This window comes from Neodiprion virginianus, chromosome 7 (genome assembly GCF_021901495.1).
Source record: "Neodiprion virginianus isolate iyNeoVirg1 chromosome 7, iyNeoVirg1.1, whole genome shotgun sequence".
Lineage (NCBI taxonomy): Eukaryota > Metazoa > Arthropoda > Insecta > Hymenoptera > Diprionidae > Neodiprion > Neodiprion virginianus.
The window spans coordinates 8,520,411-8,541,342 of NC_060883.1; the positions used below are offsets into that span (position 1 = coordinate 8,520,411).

General features: G+C 39.8%; 1 protein-coding gene across 1 annotated transcript in view; it reads right to left on the minus strand.

The window, feature by feature from the left end:
• LOC124308425 (dynein axonemal heavy chain 2) overlaps nt 1-20,932 on the minus strand; it is a 618,723-nt gene that overhangs the window by 150,026 nt on the left and 447,765 nt on the right. Inside the window, exons 27-29 of the mRNA XM_046771133.1 lie at nt 12,928-13,037; nt 2,987-3,102; nt 2,808-2,908 (exon numbers count right to left, since the gene is read on the minus strand). Coding sequence (XP_046627089.1) covers nt 2,808-2,908; nt 2,987-3,102; nt 12,928-13,037 — 327 coding nt within the window. The remainder of the gene's footprint in view (nt 1-2,807; nt 2,909-2,986; nt 3,103-12,927; nt 13,038-20,932) is intronic.

Genomic DNA, 20,932 nt, shown 5'->3' on the forward strand with positions numbered 1-20,932 from the left:
GGCTCGACATCTATTCATCATCTATCGTATCACATACGCAGAGTAGACTAGTTATTCGTCCGACTCAGGACTCATCCGCACATTTGCTCGACGGAGCACGACACCTCAACGAGGAACCAGCAGTTGACTCAACTCACGATCACGAGACGTGGCTCGTCACTGCAAGAATCTTCGAACACCACTCTCAATCGAAGGAGGGTATTCAACGTATTTAACGAATTTCGTCTCTTTTCAATAAAAGTCCTCAGGTACTAGGGAGCCGTATCTGAACTAAGCTCAGCATTGCGACTGACGTCAGAACTCAGATACGGTGAGCGTCGTAGAATCCTCTGACCCATAGGTAGGGCCCCTGAACCTATAAAGAGCCTCCTGCATTGCGACAGGATGTCTTGATATGGGCGACGGTATATTTGCGTAGAATTCCCGTCCTTCTGACAACCACGCTATCACATAAACAATATTCTGTCTTGCCATCTGCAAAACAAATCATTGTCAATACCGAGTAATAACTCAACAATAACGATTTTCTATCGTCAAACACCGTCCTTCTGACCAACACGCTATCAAATAAATAATATTCTGTCTTGCCATACGCAGAACAGATCATTATCAATACCAAATAATAAATCGTCAACGACGATTTTCTATCGTCAAACACCGTCTTTCTGACCACCATGCTATCACGTCAATAATATTCTGTCTTGCCGTTTGCGAAACGAATCATTATCAAACCAAATAAGAGAAACCAATTCCTTCTTACCTTTCAACAATATTTCTTAACATTATATGAAAAGTAAATTCACGACATTCTTTCCTGTCACAGATCCCACTTCTTGGGGACATAACATAATCATTAGTCAAAGATTTCCTCTTGAAAAACAAATTTCTCGCCTCACGAGTAAATCGCTCATTGCGATTATTCCGTGTCTTGCTTCACAAGCACAGAACAAGTTTGACCCTCGACCGCTCACACGGCCTGTGATGATGGGTTTATTCCACTCGTGCCATTGCACATGAGAGTGATGAAACAACTTCTGAGGCTATCTCGAAAATCAATTTAAAACAGTCAAACTCTAGTAACCTCTTCCAGGAGCTCATCAAAGAATTAAGAAATAACTACTTTCCACATTCCTTCCGAGTCCAGAGACCGAATCCTGCCGTTTCACTTACGAGACAGGAAATTCTTAAAACTAATACGATATTCAAGTTTGTGCGAAACCACCGCGTTACTTTTCATATTACGTATGAAACTCTCGCGATATTCGGCGGATAAATAGACTCGAATCGTTTCAATATATATGTGGTTGTATCGGTTGCTGGTTTCGTTTGAAACATCCGATTTGAATCTCTATATTCATATATAGTTGCGCTGGGTGTCTTGACTGTTTCGTGCAGTATAATCGTGGTAAATGAAGTCGCTGGCGACTCCGTATAAGCATTGCACTTGTGCTCAGGTATCACCGCTTAATTCGATGTATCGGAAAGATTACCTTGTGTGAATCCAAGTATGTACAAGCAATCCGTAAATTCCTTGCGTCAAGCATTGCGCTTGCTCATTGGTACAACCGGGCTGCGCCGGTGTGCCTGGCGGGACGTGCCGCGCTTGTTGTTAGTGTACTTACGAGGTTATTCCGGCTCCCCAGCATGCAACAATCAGGAAGAATTTGGAGATACAAGATATCACAAGATCCGAGTACCGATCAAATTGCAGTGAGACCCCTTAGATTTATCCATCTCTCCGGAAACGCACGGAGAAAAGAAAACCAAAAAGAATGAACGACTGACGCCGAGTCACCCGACTACCTGACTGACGCGGCCTGGCCGGCGCTATTCCCGCCTTCTTCACGCTCGTCTAAACACATGCAAAGACAAAATAGAGATAATCGGCCGCACGACGCATGTGGGCACCTCTGACTATTTGTTCGACCGAACAGAGTATGAATCGCGAATAGCGAATTATGAATTATTATTTCTATTGTTTTGCGTTTTAAGTCACAAAGAGCGACGATTGAATTATTGTTTTTTTTTTCTATTGTAATATCGTTGGCTGAAAGTATATTCTTTGGATTCTATAATGGCTTGGTGAAATAGCGTGTTGGTGTTGCGTATCTCGTGCTTTCTCTCTCTATCCAAAAATTATCCCTCCCCTTTCCGCGGTACTGAGCTACCCAGCATATTGTCGCGGCATAGCGCATCAACAATTTCGAAGCGTGTTAATCACGCCAGGCGCCCAACAAAACTTCGCGATATTGTTTTTAGATCCAGGGGACATCGTGGACGCCAACTGATTGTGCACGCGGTAAGTTCACGTCATAGCAGATAGTCGGTGCAAGACCACTGAGGTACTAACTGAATCTTGATCTACATGGATCTTAAATCTATGGTATAAGCATGTTAAGCTTTTCTATAATAATTGTACGTCGGTAAGTTACCGTGCAGAAAGGGTATCACCATAATTGTCAGCTAGGACGTAAAAACGGCTATAAGCTTAAAAATTTTGATACCTGACATACGATTCTTCGGATTTTTTTCAGATTTCGAAATTGCGTCAATCAATAGAGTTGTTTTGAAAAATTTTTTAGAATTGCAATCGTGTTCCCAGAAATTTGAACAAACCCGAGGACCCTTCAAAGTGAAAACAATCATATAAAAATCGTAGGCCCAATCCAAGAGATCAAGGGTAAACCCAGATTGAAATGGTATGGGCTGCCCCAAATACACTACGGTTCATGATTGCAATATAAGTTTCAGGAGACATAACTCTATGAAACAAAAATTTTCGTTAATGTGTTCATTTTTCCACTCACCGAATACGGGGCTTCGTTTATCGTTGCACAAATTACCAAATGTCATCTCGAAACGTTTTCCCAGCTGCTCATTAAGTTCATTTATGAACCACTCTCCGTCTCTGAAATTCATTGATTATGCAAATAATATTGTTCTCACACTTACTTTTCAAAAAACCTGAAGTATAGCTGAATCTAACCTTTCATCAATCAGTCGATCGTGAAATACTCTGAATGCCTCATGAATCCACAGTCGTAAGAATGTTTGCTTTGAATACTGGTAATCTTTGTGACTGCGCAGCAAGCCTTGGAAAATCTAATAACAAAGATACGGGGGACACTGTAAATTTTATTTATCAAAGGCAATCGTTGAAACTTTAAGCACGTGTCACACGTTAAAATAAAGTACTGAGAGAAAGAAATTGTTAGATTTGTGATCATTTTCCTCACTTCGTAAGCCTATGGCAAGGGTTCTAGGGGTACAAAAATTTGAAAACAATTCGGAATCTAGATTTTGAAAAGGTACATGATTCTAACAATCTTATTACCGGAAGCCTTTTTTGAAAAAATAACAGAATTAAAAAACTGTGATTCTTTCAATTTTAATTAAATCTATCTATTAAAAACTTGTATAATTTTTTTTTTTTCAATACTAATATTGCATTATTTGAGTTCTTATATGAAAGTGGTTATTCCACATTCTGAAATGTCCAACCTACTATTTATCATTTTTTGGTCATAATAGGACGGTTTAACGTCGAAAAATTGCTGCCTTTCATGTGTGCATAAAGTAATGAATAGAAATGTAATCATGTATTATTTTTCTTTCCTTTCGTTACAGCCGATAATTCCACAAGTGACACGTAATTCGATTCAACTCTTTTAATGCCTAAATTGTTATGTAGTGATCGAATCTAGACTAGCACTAACCTCTTGTTGCGCTGAGTTCACAACAAACAAAAAAAGCACCCCCAGAGTGCAAAACCTGCTAGTTATCTCGATAATCATTTTGCATGTAAGATAAAAATATTTAGGTGAGCACTCCATGTGTTACGCCCCGACGTACTGCCTTGGCATACCTTTTTAAAATTCCATTTCATTTCATTTCTTTGATTACTTTGATGCACATATATCATTTCATCAAATCTCATATTCTAATAACAGCGAGTTCCACCCCTCCTGGCAAAAGTCACGTAGAGACCAACAACGATCCCTAGTATAAGGTTCAACTTTCGTTTATTTAGCTGGTACCATGAACTGAGATGAGAGACTGCTGAGCTAGTATCAGTAGCGCTCAGCCTGGAAATATCCCTCTTTTTAAATTAAAATTATAATCAATAACTAGGATAAACCACTACCTTCAGAACCATCAAATTAAAATAGATTACTCACTGGAATGTATGAATGAATGTGTGAACATTGCATGCAAATATCTTTTGTTCATATTTTCAATGTGTCACCGACGAGATTGAGAATCGTCGGAACACCGTTGAAGAGCGTGAAGTGACGCTGACCATGTGGATTTGGGCGCCAGGAGGTCGCCTCGCTCCCCATTGGCTAATTACCGTTGTAACTTATTACAACTGCAGCTCCTTGGACCCTCGGGCCCAAGAAGCTGCGTCTTTCGTCTGTCAAGTCGCGAAGTGCGTGGACGTAAACCCGGATTAGCCCTCTCGAGCAATAGTAGCGTTCGCAAAATCTTAGTTGTGACCGGCCTAAAGTCTCGCGCTAATTCGTCAAATTCGAGCATTCAGTTATTCTGTTAGCTGCAAAAGACTCACTATCTTCTACATTTTCATCTTTTCTGTTCTTTACTAAATCTCGTCATTTCGCGAATAGACATTTTTATGATATTCCATTTTCCATAATTAAATTGAGTTCGGCCCTGATTCAAACGAATCAGGTAATCTTAAGTAAAAATAATAATAATTACACTATCATTTTTAATAAATAATCGTTCCAATCAATTTTAACTTATCATCAAAATCAGAAAACAGACACTTTCAAACTTTCGATAACAAGATATCATTCTAAATTCACAAAGACTAAGTGACCAACGTTCAACATCATTCGATTCATCAACTCTTCCAAATTTGAGGTGAGGCCCCCTGGTCCAGCATTCTACCGACGCAGACCGACACGATCCGACGGCTCTCAATCTCGTCGACCGATTCACCAAAAAGCTAAGTCAATCCGAGTGTTAATCTTCCAAATTAGACGAATTCTTGTTTCACCTTGATAATCAAAAACTACTTCAGTAAGTTCACAAAGACCAAGTCTAGAATTGGTGGCTAGCTTCACTACCCCCAATTAATTCGTACTTATTGTTTCCAAGAATCAACGAATAAGACTCAACAATTATATATATATAATCGATTCAAGATAATCTAAAAAGAGAGATACAATACAATAATCACGACCAGCTAGTTATAACCATCGTTCAGAGTAGATGTTCCTGGTACCAAATAATAATACCCTCTAGAATAGTATAACACATGATTTTTATAAACTTGAAGACTTTATAAATTGTTATTTTCGGCTCATATATATATATTTATCACCATTGATTGTTACCAAACATTTCAATAACCAAATCGAAATAGAATATACTTCATCTTTTACCAGTCAAATTATATTAATCATTTATTTTGAACGACCTTCTTCCTTTTTTATTATTGTAATTGCCTCAACAATTTAAACAAACCTCACAGACCTGTACAGGACTATAGCAGCACGATCCTACAAATTACCGGCTTATCGAAAGGTAGGTCTTCTCTTAGTTTAATAATTATTCATTGTCGTTACGTGGGAGCTTGATTATTCAATTAATCATTAACTACCACCGCTCAGTACACCCTCACCCCCACGTAACACATGTATGATTGCTCTCACTTGATAAGTAGACGTCATACTATCAATTAAATAAATGTGTAGAAAAATCAATAGAAAAGTAGCAGAATCACTAAATTACTGGGATATGTATGAATAGGCCACTAAGTGGATGCTGACTCACTAGAGAATGGACACGTATTCAAAAAACACATTAAGGGATACACGTTGCATGAATCATTGAAAGAATATAATAAGTTTACAATCAGAGCTTACATCATCGGCTGAGAAGAAAAAGGTGTTGCGTCGGCTTCAACGTGAAAAAAGTGTTGCTTCGGTTTCGATTTGTAAAAAATGATATTTCACGAGCGATTTCTTTTTTTAATCATTTTCAGTTTGCATTATACACAGCAAATATGAATTATTAATTTAATTATGTTACGGGGTGGATCATGTAGACTTCGATGAGCTGCTACCGGAACCGACTCTACGCCCAGCCAAGGTGTTATTTGACTACTTTAGAATTGATTTACGTCGATTATGGACTTACGGGCTACTACTTTCGAATACAGGAAATGACAGAGGAAGGAGGGAATCAGTTTTAAGGGAGATGGACGATTTAAGTGGTAAAGGTGGTTTATTATTAATGTTCAAGTGATTGAATAATGACTATCATCAATGTAATGGAATCGGCTCGAGCAAAGAGCTTGGATTGACATGGAGAAATACAATTAGAAGTGACGCAGGCGAAAGTTCGGATGAAAGCGTTTAGTCGAGAGAATGCAAAGACTAGCTACTTGCAGTTTAGAGACCAACCTGCTGACTAGGTGCGAGAACCAAGGTAGCTGGGTGAAGATAAGGGGAGAATGCAGAGTGTAAAATGACTGTAAGACAGCGGAAAAGGATTTAAGGTGTGGAGGACGTAACAATTACATCAAAAAATTACTGTTAAAAACTATGTATTTTTAATTTATGTATTTATTTAATTGTTCTTCTTTGACTAATTTATATGGCGAAACCAACGAAATGTTCGTATATCACATATGATTTAGGATGTTGTGTCATGTGCGGAGCGGTCTCGCACGCGACTAACTTAACCCTCTACAATAACCGTAGAGGTTTATATTTATTTTTACGTGAATAAGTGGTGATCTTCCTCTACAGAGCGATCCTGAGGAATAGGGTTGGAGGATTTAATATTTATGTTATTAGAAATGTTTATGATGGAACCAAATTTTAATGAAATTAAAATGATGGAAAAGCAAGAGAAAATTCGAGATGAGGAAGCTTACAAAATGTTCTTAATCTAATTATTCTCACTCATTCAACTACTCACTTTTCGTTGGTTACAATCCGAATGGCTCACACTCTCACACGATTACACTCAATAGCAACACTCACATACGCTTATCACTGCACGTCTCGAAAGGACTTCTTGGCTCGAGGTTCAAACATTTAATCTAACTTCAAAAGACTCAGATCGCGACGCGAGAAGCCTTCCCAACCGCGTATAGAATTAGAGTATTACATTCTAATCGTCGGTGACGGAAAAAGGACTTATAAACTCTACACACGGTAGCATTGAAGGAGCCGAGTTCCGTAGATGTGGTATTTAAGCTATCTCTAACGGGACTAACCTCGCTCGCTCGTAAGACACCCCTTAGAGCGTCGGACAACGAGCAAGGTTTTTGTTGATTTTGCAATTTAAGACAGAGGCTCGCCTCGCGATGCTCATCCCTCGAAGCGCGTGATCTCGCGCTAGCCTCATCCCGGTGTTGATTACACCCGGGATCCGGCTGGCGCGGGAACGCGACGTTGCAGCGGTCAACTGTGCCGCTGGGCTTTGGTCGTGCCTCGAACAGAATTATATTATGATTTTATTAGTGAAATTAAGATTATGCTTCCTCGTCTACTTTATATTATTTTAAGAGTAATGATATGAATGCATAATGATGTAATTATATATGTGAATATGCGGCGTTCGTGACAGTTGTAGCAAATTAGTCAACTTCATTTGTTATTATTATTATTTATATCATTAGTTATCATGACGCTTGATTTTCACTTCCCCTCGATCACTCGGAGTAGTGATCAAGAACTTACAGCGCGCACAATAATTTGGCGGCCCGCGGTGTAAGCTGGACAAAATTTTACCTTACAAAAGATATCGCGAGATTCTGTTAGGTGCCTGGCGTGGTCGGTAATATGCTCGGTAGCTCATTACCACGGAGAGGGTAGGGGTAATTTTGGAGAGAGAGAGAGAGAGAGATACTCGACAACAGCACGCTGTGTAACAAAAATAAAATAATATCAGTAAAATTTCTGCTCTGCACGCACGATGTGAGGAGACTGTAGTGTGTAGATGTTATGTTTACCCTTTTTGAATCCTTTGCTTCCGATGAGAAGCCCGTAAGACGGCAATACCGTCTAATAAATGAGATGCGGGTGTGCAAATCATTAATCTACGAGAGAATTTTTGTTGAAAGATGTAATTTTGAAAAACTGGTGAATTTCAAAAATTAACGACGGAGCCGTGTTTGCACACCCGCATCTCATTTATCAGACGGCATTGCCGTCTTACGGGCTTCTCATCGGAAGCAAAGGATTCGAAAAGGGTAAACATAACATTCACACACTACAGTCTCCTTACATCGTGCATGCAGAGAAGAAATTCTTACTCATACATAAATCGGGCACAGAAAAACAAATTTGAACTCACTGGTGATGAGAGAAATTAACGACAACAGAGTCAGGGCGGCTAGGTGGTCTAGTGGAGTAAGTCTCCGGTAAAGCATCGCTAGATACCAGGTTCGATTCCTGGCTCCGTCGTTAATTTTTCAAATTCACCAGTTTTTCAAATTTACATCTTTCATAAAATAATATCTTTTGCAAAAGCGGCTATACAAAAAAAAAATTCAAATTCGCTCTTTGCGATTCAAAATTAGCTGAGCGTAAATTATTCGTAACATACGTTATTTCTTAATCTATTGAGCTTGCAGCTCGCTAACTAAAATTAAACTCACTTATAAATCTCAAACGTGCAGCTCTCAATTCGAAACCTACAGATAGTCACGTTACAGCAACAGTTGTTCGAAATCGAAACTATAACTAACTTCTTGACGGTGCGTCGCCAGGCTACCGAACAGACGATTTCTCAATATCACCCGACTCGGAGCTTCAACGCGACCGTGAGATGACTTAAATCTAAACTTCACAACTGAAATTAAGATAAACCTTATTCTATACTTGGCGCAATTAAACAAAATTTACAAAAGCCTAATACTATGCGAAACTCAACTAAACAAATTCTTAAACCCAATCATAATTCAGACGCACCTGCAACTCAAACACACCAGCTTCTCATCTCAATCGCTACTTTGATAGCGACACAACGAAAACGCGATCTCAACTGTACGCAATCTCAACTGAATGCAATCTCAACCAAACGCAATCTCAACTATCGCTAAAACAAACGCTATCTCATTTCAACGCACACTCAACTAAACGCAATCTTAATTAAACTCTACGCTATTCGCTAATTCGAACACTCCATTTCGGCAATTCGCGACCTACACGAGAAGCGACACTGAAAAACACGATACCGATGTAATTTAACGACTCTGGTAGCGTTCCCGGCATATAGTTTAATTTTTCTCTTTCAGTCACCTTGGCACCTGAATTTTTCAACTTATTAACTACTTTCTCAAAATCGGCAAAGAATGTACTTGAGCTCTCATAATCTTTTAACTTCATTATTTCCAATCTATTTATAATATATATCTGTAGAAGGTAGTTTCAGGTAGTTTCCATCTAGCTTTTTTATAATTCCCAAAGCTGTTTCTTCGTCATCGACCAGCTCCATTTGTTCATTTGAGATACCACTGCAAACGTGGTTCATTGCCTTCAGGTTTTTTATTCCTACGCATTATCGTTGTTTTTGCAAATTTTTCTCTATCGCCGCTTCATTACATTCCTTCCACATCAAAAATAGCATGATTCTTTACTTTCAGATACTGTAATCTTCGCCGTCGAATACTTGAAATTTAATCTCATTGTTCGTTCTCTATCCTGGAACTCTCTCGAGGAATGTATTGTTTTAACTTCACAATTTTGTATATCACTTCTGCAAACCTTGCTTCCAAGTCCTTCACTTCAGTCGCTTTATCTGTTTCACAAATTATGGGACTATTCACAAAATGCTCATTTTTACTTTTCTCAAGCAAACTCCGCTACAATGTTGATGTGAGTGGGAAACTGGATTCGGATATTGTCAACAGTAATATACACTTTTACTTTTGCAATATTGTAATATATAATTAAGTCTATTAAATATATCAGCATAAAAGACACCTTTTACTGACAACGGCTTCTATCCGATTGGCTGTTAAAACAGACTGACCTTCACGCACATCTCTTGTTTACAATATTTTTCTTCGTATCTCGTGATTACTTACTGCTTATAACCAGAGATGGCGTATCATGTATTACATCGAGTAAGATTAATTTACTTCCTGCTTCAACAGTCATCCTTGCAATGATTGATTATTGTTGTCGTACTAAACTGTTTCATGTACCGTACAACGTATAGGAGCGCTCAAAAGTATTTTGATAGTACAAAATTCGTTATTACTTTAAACAATCGTTTTTCTCATTTTTCATTATTTCAACTTTATTCTTGAGTAATCGAGGGTTAATTTTTAACAATTATGTAGAACATCGAATTTCTTTCAACAAATGATATTATTGTTACGGTTTCCCTCTTCGAATATGCATGTATTCATTTAATTAATCAAAATGAAGATCTGATATTCCCGGACAACGATAGTCTTTCGGAATCAACGAGGATCTTTCTTTATTCCTTGAACGGACTTTAAACGACACACGTCTCCTTGTACTTTTGTCCTAAATGAACCGCCCCAGTCTTTTTGAATTCTCCTGATTATTTATTTCACCCGCTTACATAACAATTATGTAGAACATCGAATTTCTTTCAACAGATGATATTATTGTTACGGTTTCCCCCTTCGAATATGCATGTATTCATTTAATTAATCAAAATGTAGATCTGATGTTCTCGGACAACGATCGTCTTTCGGAATCAACGAGGCTCTTTCTTTATTCCTTGAACGGACTTTAAACGACACACCTCTCCTTGTACTTTTGTCCTAATGAACCGCCCCAGTCATTTTGAATTCTCCTGATTATTTATTTCGCCCGCTTACGTAACAATTATGTAGAACATCGAATTTCTTTCAACAAATGATATTATTGTTTTTTGTAGTTTTGTTACGTACAATCAAAATTTACAGAAGTCAGGTTCATAAACCTCACTGACTGAACGCAAGGAACGTGAGCAAAGTGAATATGACCAATTCACAAACTATCATTCTTAGAATTCAAATATGCATTCTTGCAACTAACTGCCTTGTCAGCACTGCACCGATTAGCCTCTTCAATATCAATCGTGTTGCACTGACGTAGCCAAAAACCAATCAGGAGTCTCTTTAATATCTCCCACTATTGAAGATCCTTTTCGAACCAGACAGATGCAAAAAAGAATCACTTCAGACATCGAAAGAGAACAGAACTGAATTATTCATAGAACGAATTTAGACTTCAGAACATTCAGAACATTTCGAAATCCAGAATGTTATAGATCATTCTGAATCATAGAACACTTATATTCAGAACCTTCGAACTTTGGTACTATTAACCAATTAGTGAATAACAATACTGTACAAACAATAACTCGAAAATCGATTTAAAGAACATGTTATTGTTAATGAATGTGTATTTTAAATTAAAATGTTGTGTGAAACGAATTATTTCAATCACGCATAGTGATAGCTGGCACAACCCAAGACAAAATTCCAGATCGAGACAGGCTGCACGATAAATTCTACTCAAACCTAAACACCACAAGATTTCTCCCGACGTTCTTCCCAGAACGTCACAGTTTATTCTTGCACGTAATTAACTCAATTACTGTCTTTGTCAACATACTTTGGAGCGCTACTGTATGTAACCTAAAGTTCCAACTTTCCAAAACTTTTTGAGTAATGATATAATGTACTACATTGTTGGAGGTATAAATTTGAAAAACTGGTGATTTCGAAAAATTAACGACGGAGCCAGGAATCGAACCTGGTATCTAGAGATGCTTGACCGGAGCCTTACTCCACTAGACCACCTAGCCGCCCTGACTCTGTTGTCGTTAATTCCTCTGTCAACCGAAAACATAGAACATCTGAGTAATATTTACACCTCTGTGTTAAGACCATTGTAATTATCCATTACCGACTGAGCTTGCTCTCGATTTTACCTCCTCAACAAAATTTTGGTTTCCTTTTAACCCGTTGACTCTGCGTTTGCTCTGATAACTATCGATATCGACCTCCCCCCACTACACACTGGACGTTCCACTTGTGCAAATGTGCTCTGGATTCAACCTATAACGTGTTTTATTTTATTTTATCAAAATTAACAACAAATATCAATTTTTGGGAACTACGTGTCGCAAACGCAGTGTGTTTCGGTTTTTGTTTTTTATTGTTTTTTATTGTTTCTATTTATTCATTAATTACCAACACGCATTCGATGTAATTGAAATTGTCATCCCATACTGGGTAATTCCTCTCTTTTGTAGTTGCTTAAACATCCTTGTATATTATCTATACCACTATGTTTAATTTTGTTAAAACCTAGTTGTACATTATTTTATTTTTGTTCGCGACAGATTTTTAAATAAATTGCTCTGAGGAGGGCCCCCATCAGGGCCGAAACGTAAACACTATAAAAAAGTGTTTTGAGTTGTGACCTTTATATCGAAGAATAACATTAATCAACAAGTCATCAAGGTCAAGATAAATCGTCTTCGGTATAATATATCGATGGCTAGTACCCCCCCCCCCCCCCCCCCCCCCAATGAAGAACTAAACGCGCAACACCAAAAACGTTTTTCGCTTACGAGATAGTTGTCCATGATGTACAAGGCCCAAGGACAAGTGGTCTGATGCGCGTTTAGTTCTATTGAAAAATACCGAACTTAACAATTTCACCAGCCACTCCCCTAATGCCTACAATTTTAGTACGATGCTGTCATTGCCATTCACCTTTATGACGATAGCGTTTCAAGGTAGTAGTGAGGTGTGTCATATAGGAAAGGAGACTTTTGTAAATGGACTTTGTTTCACTAATGCAAGGGCCGGGGACCCAAAAAATAACAGAACATAAATAGCCCCAAATTACTATCGTATGCCATGAACGTAGATGGTTTTATTCATAATATAACACTCAGATAAAACAAACGTACTTTGGATATGTCTCGCAAGTTGAATAAGTAGTGCATCTTTGCTGGTGTAGGTAACATCTTTTGAATGACATTGGTATACATATCAATGGTTGCGGATGTTATGTCACTTGCTGTGGAAAAAAGATTTAAGTTAGTGAAAACTGAAGGGATAATGCATAGACATTAGTTATTCTCGTAACATGAAGTAATAGTAATTTTTTCACCTAACCACCGTACAATTAAACATATCCAGAAAAAAAGTATCCAGTTTTCAAATAATACAATCATGTTAGAACCCGATTCTGTAAACGACTAGCACAATAAGTGGAGTTAGCATTTAGTGGAAGGTCGTTGTCAATACAAGCATAGTTGATGGAAGACGGAGTTTACGCAGCTGCAAGTATATCAATAGATTGACCTACAAACTACATATACCTTGTGAAGTGGAATTTTTGATACCCGTTACAAACAACTTTTCGAACCCTAGATTGAACCCAAAATTGGAGACTTCGCGATGAAGTAGAAAACAGAGCTCGAGTGAGGGTGACGCATTCAAAACTCCGAGAGCGGATATTTTAGAAGCTAGCAAATCAGATAATTCAGGACTCTTGTTTCTTTTTGTTTTCGTGTTTATGTGATACTGAGTGGGGGATCGACAATGAATTCAGCGAAATCATCTATCGCCAACATTGTGGATTATTTGATGGAAGAACGACGAGAGTGCTGCTATCATCACGAGCGGGGTCAGCCACAAGGCTGCGGAGAGAACGCCCACTTAGAGCTCTGGCACAAGAAAAACAAACCAAAGATTCCCGTTGTTGGCCAGCAAGCCGTTACCTTCCTGCAGCTCATCTAGTAATTTAGAAACTGATGAATACTTTGAGTGACTTACATTCGTAAGCTTTACATGGTTTTTGGTACCAGCGCTTCACGAGCATTTCACGGCATCTACACCTATATCTGGAGCACCGGCTCATCCCGTCACCAATCAGCATTTCACAACACCGGAATTCGATGTAGCTATAAGTTAGATTTAAAAAGTACGTAATCTAAAAGCTGATGATAAGCGGGTAGTATTGCTCATCACAAGGGCGGATGTCCGAATTCCCAGCCCCAAAGTTTGGAGTACTTGTGTACTGGCGTTAGTCAGAAGCAGGAGGGGTTTTGTAATTAGGTATCGAAATATCAAAGGTATGTAAAGAAGTGTGAGAAGTGATTGTTCCAGTAGCAGCGTGCGACAAACGGTTGGCTATCTTGAGTTTGCGTTATCAAGGTGCTCAGAACTCGTTTGCCGATCTGCTTGCCCGATGAGCGTAGTCTGAGTTTTGCAATTTTTAGCCATTATACCGGAGTAGTGTATATATAAGAGTTCTGATTTAAAAATAGCGACGCTCCCCCAAGCTCCTCCTAGCTCCCCCCTCGTTCCCCCTAAGCCCGCGGCCCTCCCCCCTAGCTACCCCCTGAATCCACGGCGCTGCCCCCTCGCCACCTCCCTGAACCCGCGGCCCTCCTCCCAAGCTCCCCCCTGAACCCGCGGCGCTCCCCCTCGCTCCCCCCCGCCATTTGATCATTTCCGCGGTTTGACAAAAGATGAATATTTTCATGGGATTTGAAACACACACACATACACACACAAAATAATTCCTCTCGAGACTTGTTTGGCGCTGGAAAATCGCGTATAAATTGCCTAGGGTGAAAAACCGTTAGACCTATTAAAAAAATTCCATGAAGTGGTTCCTGAAGGAAGGTTCAAAATGGCGTTTGAATGCATTCAATAATTTTTTTATTCAATTGGGATTACTTTCAGTTTCTTATTCTACTCTGAATTATCTTATTCTTAATTTAACAAGTAAAATTATACATATTATTTTCAATATCCATATTAATTAAACATATTATTATTCCAAAATTGACTTACACTAATTTCCCTACCGTACCGCTAATCGGACTGCACTCAACGACTCGATCGTGCAAGATCGTATAATAGGCTGCGGTGTTTCGGGGAAATTCCATGCTCGCTTCAAATTCGAATCGAATATCCACCGGTCCGGTTTTCAACGATTCATTCTGTTTCGAGCAATCGATAACGATGAGGGAAGCTTGGTTTATGAATTCACGCGTCAATAACAAAGGTTCGGCCTCTTTGTTGTAGTAGACCGTTTGAAATTGAACATACATGTTGCAGAGAATGGCGTACTGATTATTGGATGTATCGAGATTCAAATTTCCATAGCGATAACACTGCGAGTTGAGAAAGAGTTTCACATCTCTGATTCGACAATGATCAAATTCACTGGCATTTGTCTGGGGATCGTGTCTTTTTGCAGTTTGGAATCCCAGAACGACATATCTCGGCTTCTCCAACTGCGTCGATGTCTTGACCGCCCACACATATCGCTTCGTTGGCGGGAGCATCGGATACACGTACGTTTTCCACGAACGAAAACTCATGGATATATCCGGATCCTTGGCAATGTAGTTGAGTAGCTGGATTTTCCGTTTATCCGCCAGTTTGATGTAGGGTAGCAACCACTCGATTTTATTGAGGGTAATTTTGATGTTTTCCGTGGGCGGGGTCCGAATCACCGCATTCAAATCGGTGTTGGAACGTGTGAGAATCAACTCGTGTGTGAGAATCAACTCGTGTTTGCCATTGACGATGACTCGACAATAATCTTGGGCGAAGCCCAGAATATAATTTAACGGTAGAACAACGTCGAAATTTCCAGAAGCATCAGTTAGTTTGATATTACCGCTCAACCAACCGGTATTCTCCAGACTATATAGCTGACCGGGACTTAAGGATAAGTGCCCCTTCATAACACTGGTGATACCAACATTTTTATTCCAATCAATCTCCACACCGTTCAACTTGTAGCGAACTTCCCAAAACAAATGGCAAACAGCCATATTGATCAATTTCGTGGTCGTCACCGCATTTACACCATCGTCCTTTGTAATTTTTCCATGAATGTGGAGAAAGCTTTTACTGGGCAGTAGACGCAAGTGTTGATGTTGCACAACAATATGGATTTCATCATTGTTCTGGAAGGTGGATGATGCGAACGGCTGATGAGCATAAATCTCAGAGTCCGCAATCGATTCGTCGAATACCACAGGTTTCTGTATTCTTATTATTTCTTCCCTGGTAACACATACAGGATGCAGCGAACACAAATTCTTATTTTCCAAAATTTCCACGTAATCGAAGACCTAGGCTTCGGAGAAACCAAATGTTCAGAGGTGTCAGCGGGGATGTCGATTTCGTTGAAGGTGCTGGACGACTGGCGATATTTAGCCATGACGTCTTGCTTGTACAACTTTTTCCCGACTTTTTGGTCTCAAACACGATCCCCATTATTCAAGAAATTTCACATGTAAGCGCACAGTTATCGTTACTCCGCGAAAATTGATCAACTCGTCGTCTTGATCGACTATTCTCAGCTGTATATTATACATGGATTGTACGGCGATTGGTATGTAAATGACGCTGGCAGGCACTTCGACAATCTTATATCCTGATGGAACGGTGGAGAAAAATCTGTGAATCGTGTGAGCTTTACGATCGTTTATGTACGCCCCTGTGGTTATGTTGCACTCAACGCGTATGGTATTAACTTTCAGTATGGCTACCGGTAATTCTGATTTATGTAAAACATCTCTTGCCAGCTCAACCGGCTTGAATCCTAATAAGCGCCCCATGAAATCTTTGGGTTTGAAATCTATCATTTGATTGCACGGAACTTCACTGTTCAGTTCGTTGTTATTGGATTGCAGACTGAGGGTGACATCGTTGAGTATCTCCTTACGCAGAAAATATTCGATATCTTCAATTTCGTAGCTCCCGGTAGGTATAGTTATAACTTCTTGGCTCTTGTCCACCCGCTCTAGATAAAATTTATTACAACCCTCTTGAATATTGGATATTGAATTGAATGTCGTGAACTCGTCGTGTCCAAGAACATAGTTTTTCAAGTTTTTGTTCAAATTTACATATTTTCAACAAAATTCTCTCGTAGATTAATGATTTGCACACCCGCATCTCATTTATTAGACGGCATTGCCGTCTTACGGGCTTCTCATCGGAAGCAAAGGATTGAAAGGGTAAACATAACATCTACATACTACAGTCTCCTTACATCGTGCATGCAGAGAAGAAATTCTTACTCATACAAATCGGGCACATGAAAACAAATTTGAACTCACTGGTTATGAGAGAAATTAATGACAACAGAGTCAGGGCGGCTAGGTGGTCTAGTGGCGTAAGTCTCCGGTAAAGCATCGCTAGATACCAGGTTCGATTCCTGGCTCCGTCGGTAATTTTTCAAATTCACCAGTTGTTCAAATTTACATATTTTCAACATAGTTTTTCTTCGATGATAGCTTGATTGGAGGAAAATATTGCGCCTCCAACACGGATGAGCTGCCCAATAGTGTCAACGTCAACGATTCTATCATGACTGATGCTTGATTATGTAGCAATCCTCTTTTTTTTAACCGTTGGCTGAGAAATTTGAGACACAAGTGACAAAAAATAACAGTATCATACTCCTGGTATCTTCTCCGATTATATCAAACGCTACCGACACCGAGATAGTTCATCCAATCCTTAGGCGGTTGCAAATCACCAAAACTGTCGAAATACACAACATGGTCACCATTTTTCTTGTACGCAACCCAATCTGTCCCTGGATCGTTTTCATTGTCAAGATTAATAATTGCAGATTCACGCATTTTTGGTTCTCTTTTCGGTAGATCATTCCGCATGAAAACGCCTCGAAAATGTGAAATTTTCATATTTTTAGCATAGTTGCGTAAACCAATGCTGGTGAGAGCTCAGAGTAGTAGCTTTGCTAATTTTTTGCCGGACGTAAGTACAGGCCCATTCCGCTGCGGTAGGGTCGCAGGTATAATGCCTTGCCTAACGCAATCGCCTCCATTGTTGTATTATGCCGTTTGGTTTCGTTCACCCGAAGTTTGTTGACACTAGCTTCGTTGACGGCTTTAGCTAAGCCCGCAGCACCACCCGCTAGAGCCCCAGTAGCGCTTAGACCAGCCAGAATTGGAATAAGAAACGGTAGGATACTGCCAATTTTATAAGGCACAGGTATAACACGAGGCACACGAACATTCTTCCCAGTCCCACGCGCGGCCGCACGAGTACCCGCCAACGCCGACTCGACGGCTTCATAACCCGGTCGCATTGATGCCTTTGCGGCGTTAATGATCGATTCAAGATTCTTTGCCCTCTTCCGCTGTTTAGTCTTTACACCCATTGTGGATTTCTTTTTCTGCGCGCCCGCTCCAAGTTTCTTCTTCTGCGCACTATCTCCAAGTTTCTTCTTCTTCTGCACAGACGCTTTAAGTTTCCATGCTAATCCCATTCCGAGTTTAGATTTAGCCTTCATGGTTTTGGTGACTCCCCAAGCTACGGCTTTTTCACACACACTAGCGTCTTTGGCCAATACACGTTCCCACGCCCTCTCAGCAAGCACTTTGTCGGCTAGATTTCTCGCGGCGATATCTTGATTTTTTGCGTATGCAATGTCGTGGTCTTCACACGCAGCATCCAAAGGGTTAATACCTGGATCAGCACGAGCCAACCTCTTCCTCAATTTCGTACCTGGTCCGCAGTATTGATATTCCAGTACATGCAACTGAACTGGGAGACGATTGATGATTTTATTCAGTAAACCTCCGCCGCACCTCTTACGTGTTGTGCACGTCTTCATAGTCGAGCAGCAGCTAACGAGAGTGCTATAAATGGGTGAATTTATATGCAATCACCTTAGTCCTCGTTGACGCCTTAATCGATCATCATGAGATTTAAAGATCAGACGGATAAACTGCTTGTCGCGAATTTCGACAAAATAGTTCGGCGTGGAAACAAGAAGAAAGAGAAACTTCATGGAAAATTACTACCAAATACCGTAAGGGCAATTTTTTGTGGTCCGTCCAATTGTGGTAAAACTCACGCTCTCCTCCAACTCATCACCCACGACAACGGATTGAGATTCGAAAATGTCTACGTTCATTCAAAATCCCTCATTCAGCCAAAGTATTAATTTTTGGAAAAGTTGCTAGAACCCGTACGGGGTGTGGGGTATTTCACATTTAGTGAGAACACGGATGTTGTGAAACCTGAAGATGCGCACCCGAACTCTGTTATGATTTTCGATGATGTGGCGTGTGAGAAGCAGGATGACATCAGAGCATACTTCAGCATGGGTAGACATCGCGACGTTGATAGCTTTCATCTCAGTCAAACATATGCGCGCATACCTGAACATCTAGAGCGTGACAATGCTGTAACAGGAATATAGGATAATCGTATCTAACTCAACGTCAGAGTCGAAATATCTAATTATAAGGTATCTACGATTAATAAATAGCTTCCGAATCACTTAAAATCATTTAAATATTATGCGCCGTTACGCCATATTGATTCGAGACTAATAGGGTACAGACATTCAAATTCAGGCTAGCGCGCAGGCGTCAAATTGTCGAGCGAATTGTCGATCGAAGCCACGTGCGGCAGGAGCCAGCGCAATCACTTCTATGTCAACCTCAGTGGGTAGCGTTCGCGTGGTTTGACTCTTGTGTCAACCCCCGTGCCTATTACACGATTTTGCAATTCGACTTTTGTGTCGACCTTTGTACGTGACAGTTCCATAGTTTGACTCTTGTTTCAACCTTACTGTTAGTACAGTATATTTTGTGATTTGAATATTGAGTCAGTTCCGTACAGTTTGACTCTTGCGTCAACTAGTACGTAGTACTGTCTTGTAATTTGACTGTGGAATCAATCTTATCGTAATTGTGAAAGTCCGATTTCGACAACAATTTGTAAGTACAAATAAACTTGTACATTCTGTCCAATTCTTTCTTCTATGCTCTTGGAAATTTGGACTCTCCCTTCCTCGGGTCCCCAAATGAACTCCCTTGCGAACAGAGTCTATAAATAAAACTATTTATCGTTATTTGTCAGCCAACTGAGCTTAGCCGTTATTTTGTTTTTGTTAATTTTGATAATTAACTCGCGCCCAACATAATATAATAAAATTGTCTGAGCCTCGACAGCACTCGACCCAGGCCGCGTCGAGTAGAAGCAATTCAAAATAAAATATACTTCAGTATAAATTGTCAATATTCTTGATAAATTATTAAACAAATCGAAGGGAGTGAGTTGCTTCTGTCTCAATGCAAACATGTTGGTTCTATTTCGCCAAGATGAAACGAATCTGAAACATATCTACAACGATCACGTGAACACCGACATGACTTATCAGCAATTTAAGGACTTTTGCTCAGCATGTTGGAATGATGGGAAATACAGTTTTGTGGTGATTGACAAGGATAGCGAAATCGACGGGGGGAGATACAGGAAAGGATCCGACTGCTTTATCAGCATAAACCAACTGAAATTCGTACAGTTATGTCGTGGCCATCAAGTCGTCAATATGGAGAGCTCCAAGATTCCTAAGCATAGCGATACGTTGAGTGAAATATCTAAAGCTAGCGATGTCATTCGTCGGAATCACAAAATGGTCAAGTTGGACAAAGACATGGCCAAGCAGGTTATGGAAGAGGTGTTCAAACCACTAGTGACGCCGTTGCAAGAATTGGTGGATACTTCAAAGCAGCAGCAGCAGCAGCAGCATGTGAAACAAGAAATTAAAACAGAACTTCCAGGTGTTACCATGAATGAACGAGAGGAGGAGCGTACCGAGGATGACGATGAGGATAAGGAGGATGAGGAGGATTTCATGGATGCTTATGACGAAACGTTGAAATTTGGTGAAACTTCCACTACAAGCACGCCTGTGCGGAAAATAAAAGATTCCGTGGCATAATATTTAAAAATGTTCATAACGAGCAAGAAGTAAGATTTAGGTACCGTATACGGCGTTCGAAAGCTGACAAACAGTTTGATGATTGGCGATTGGCGGGTCAATTTCTCTGATGATCAGATCAACGTGACAGATGAAAGTTACGAAAAAACACGTGGATTACTGAAATTGTTGTT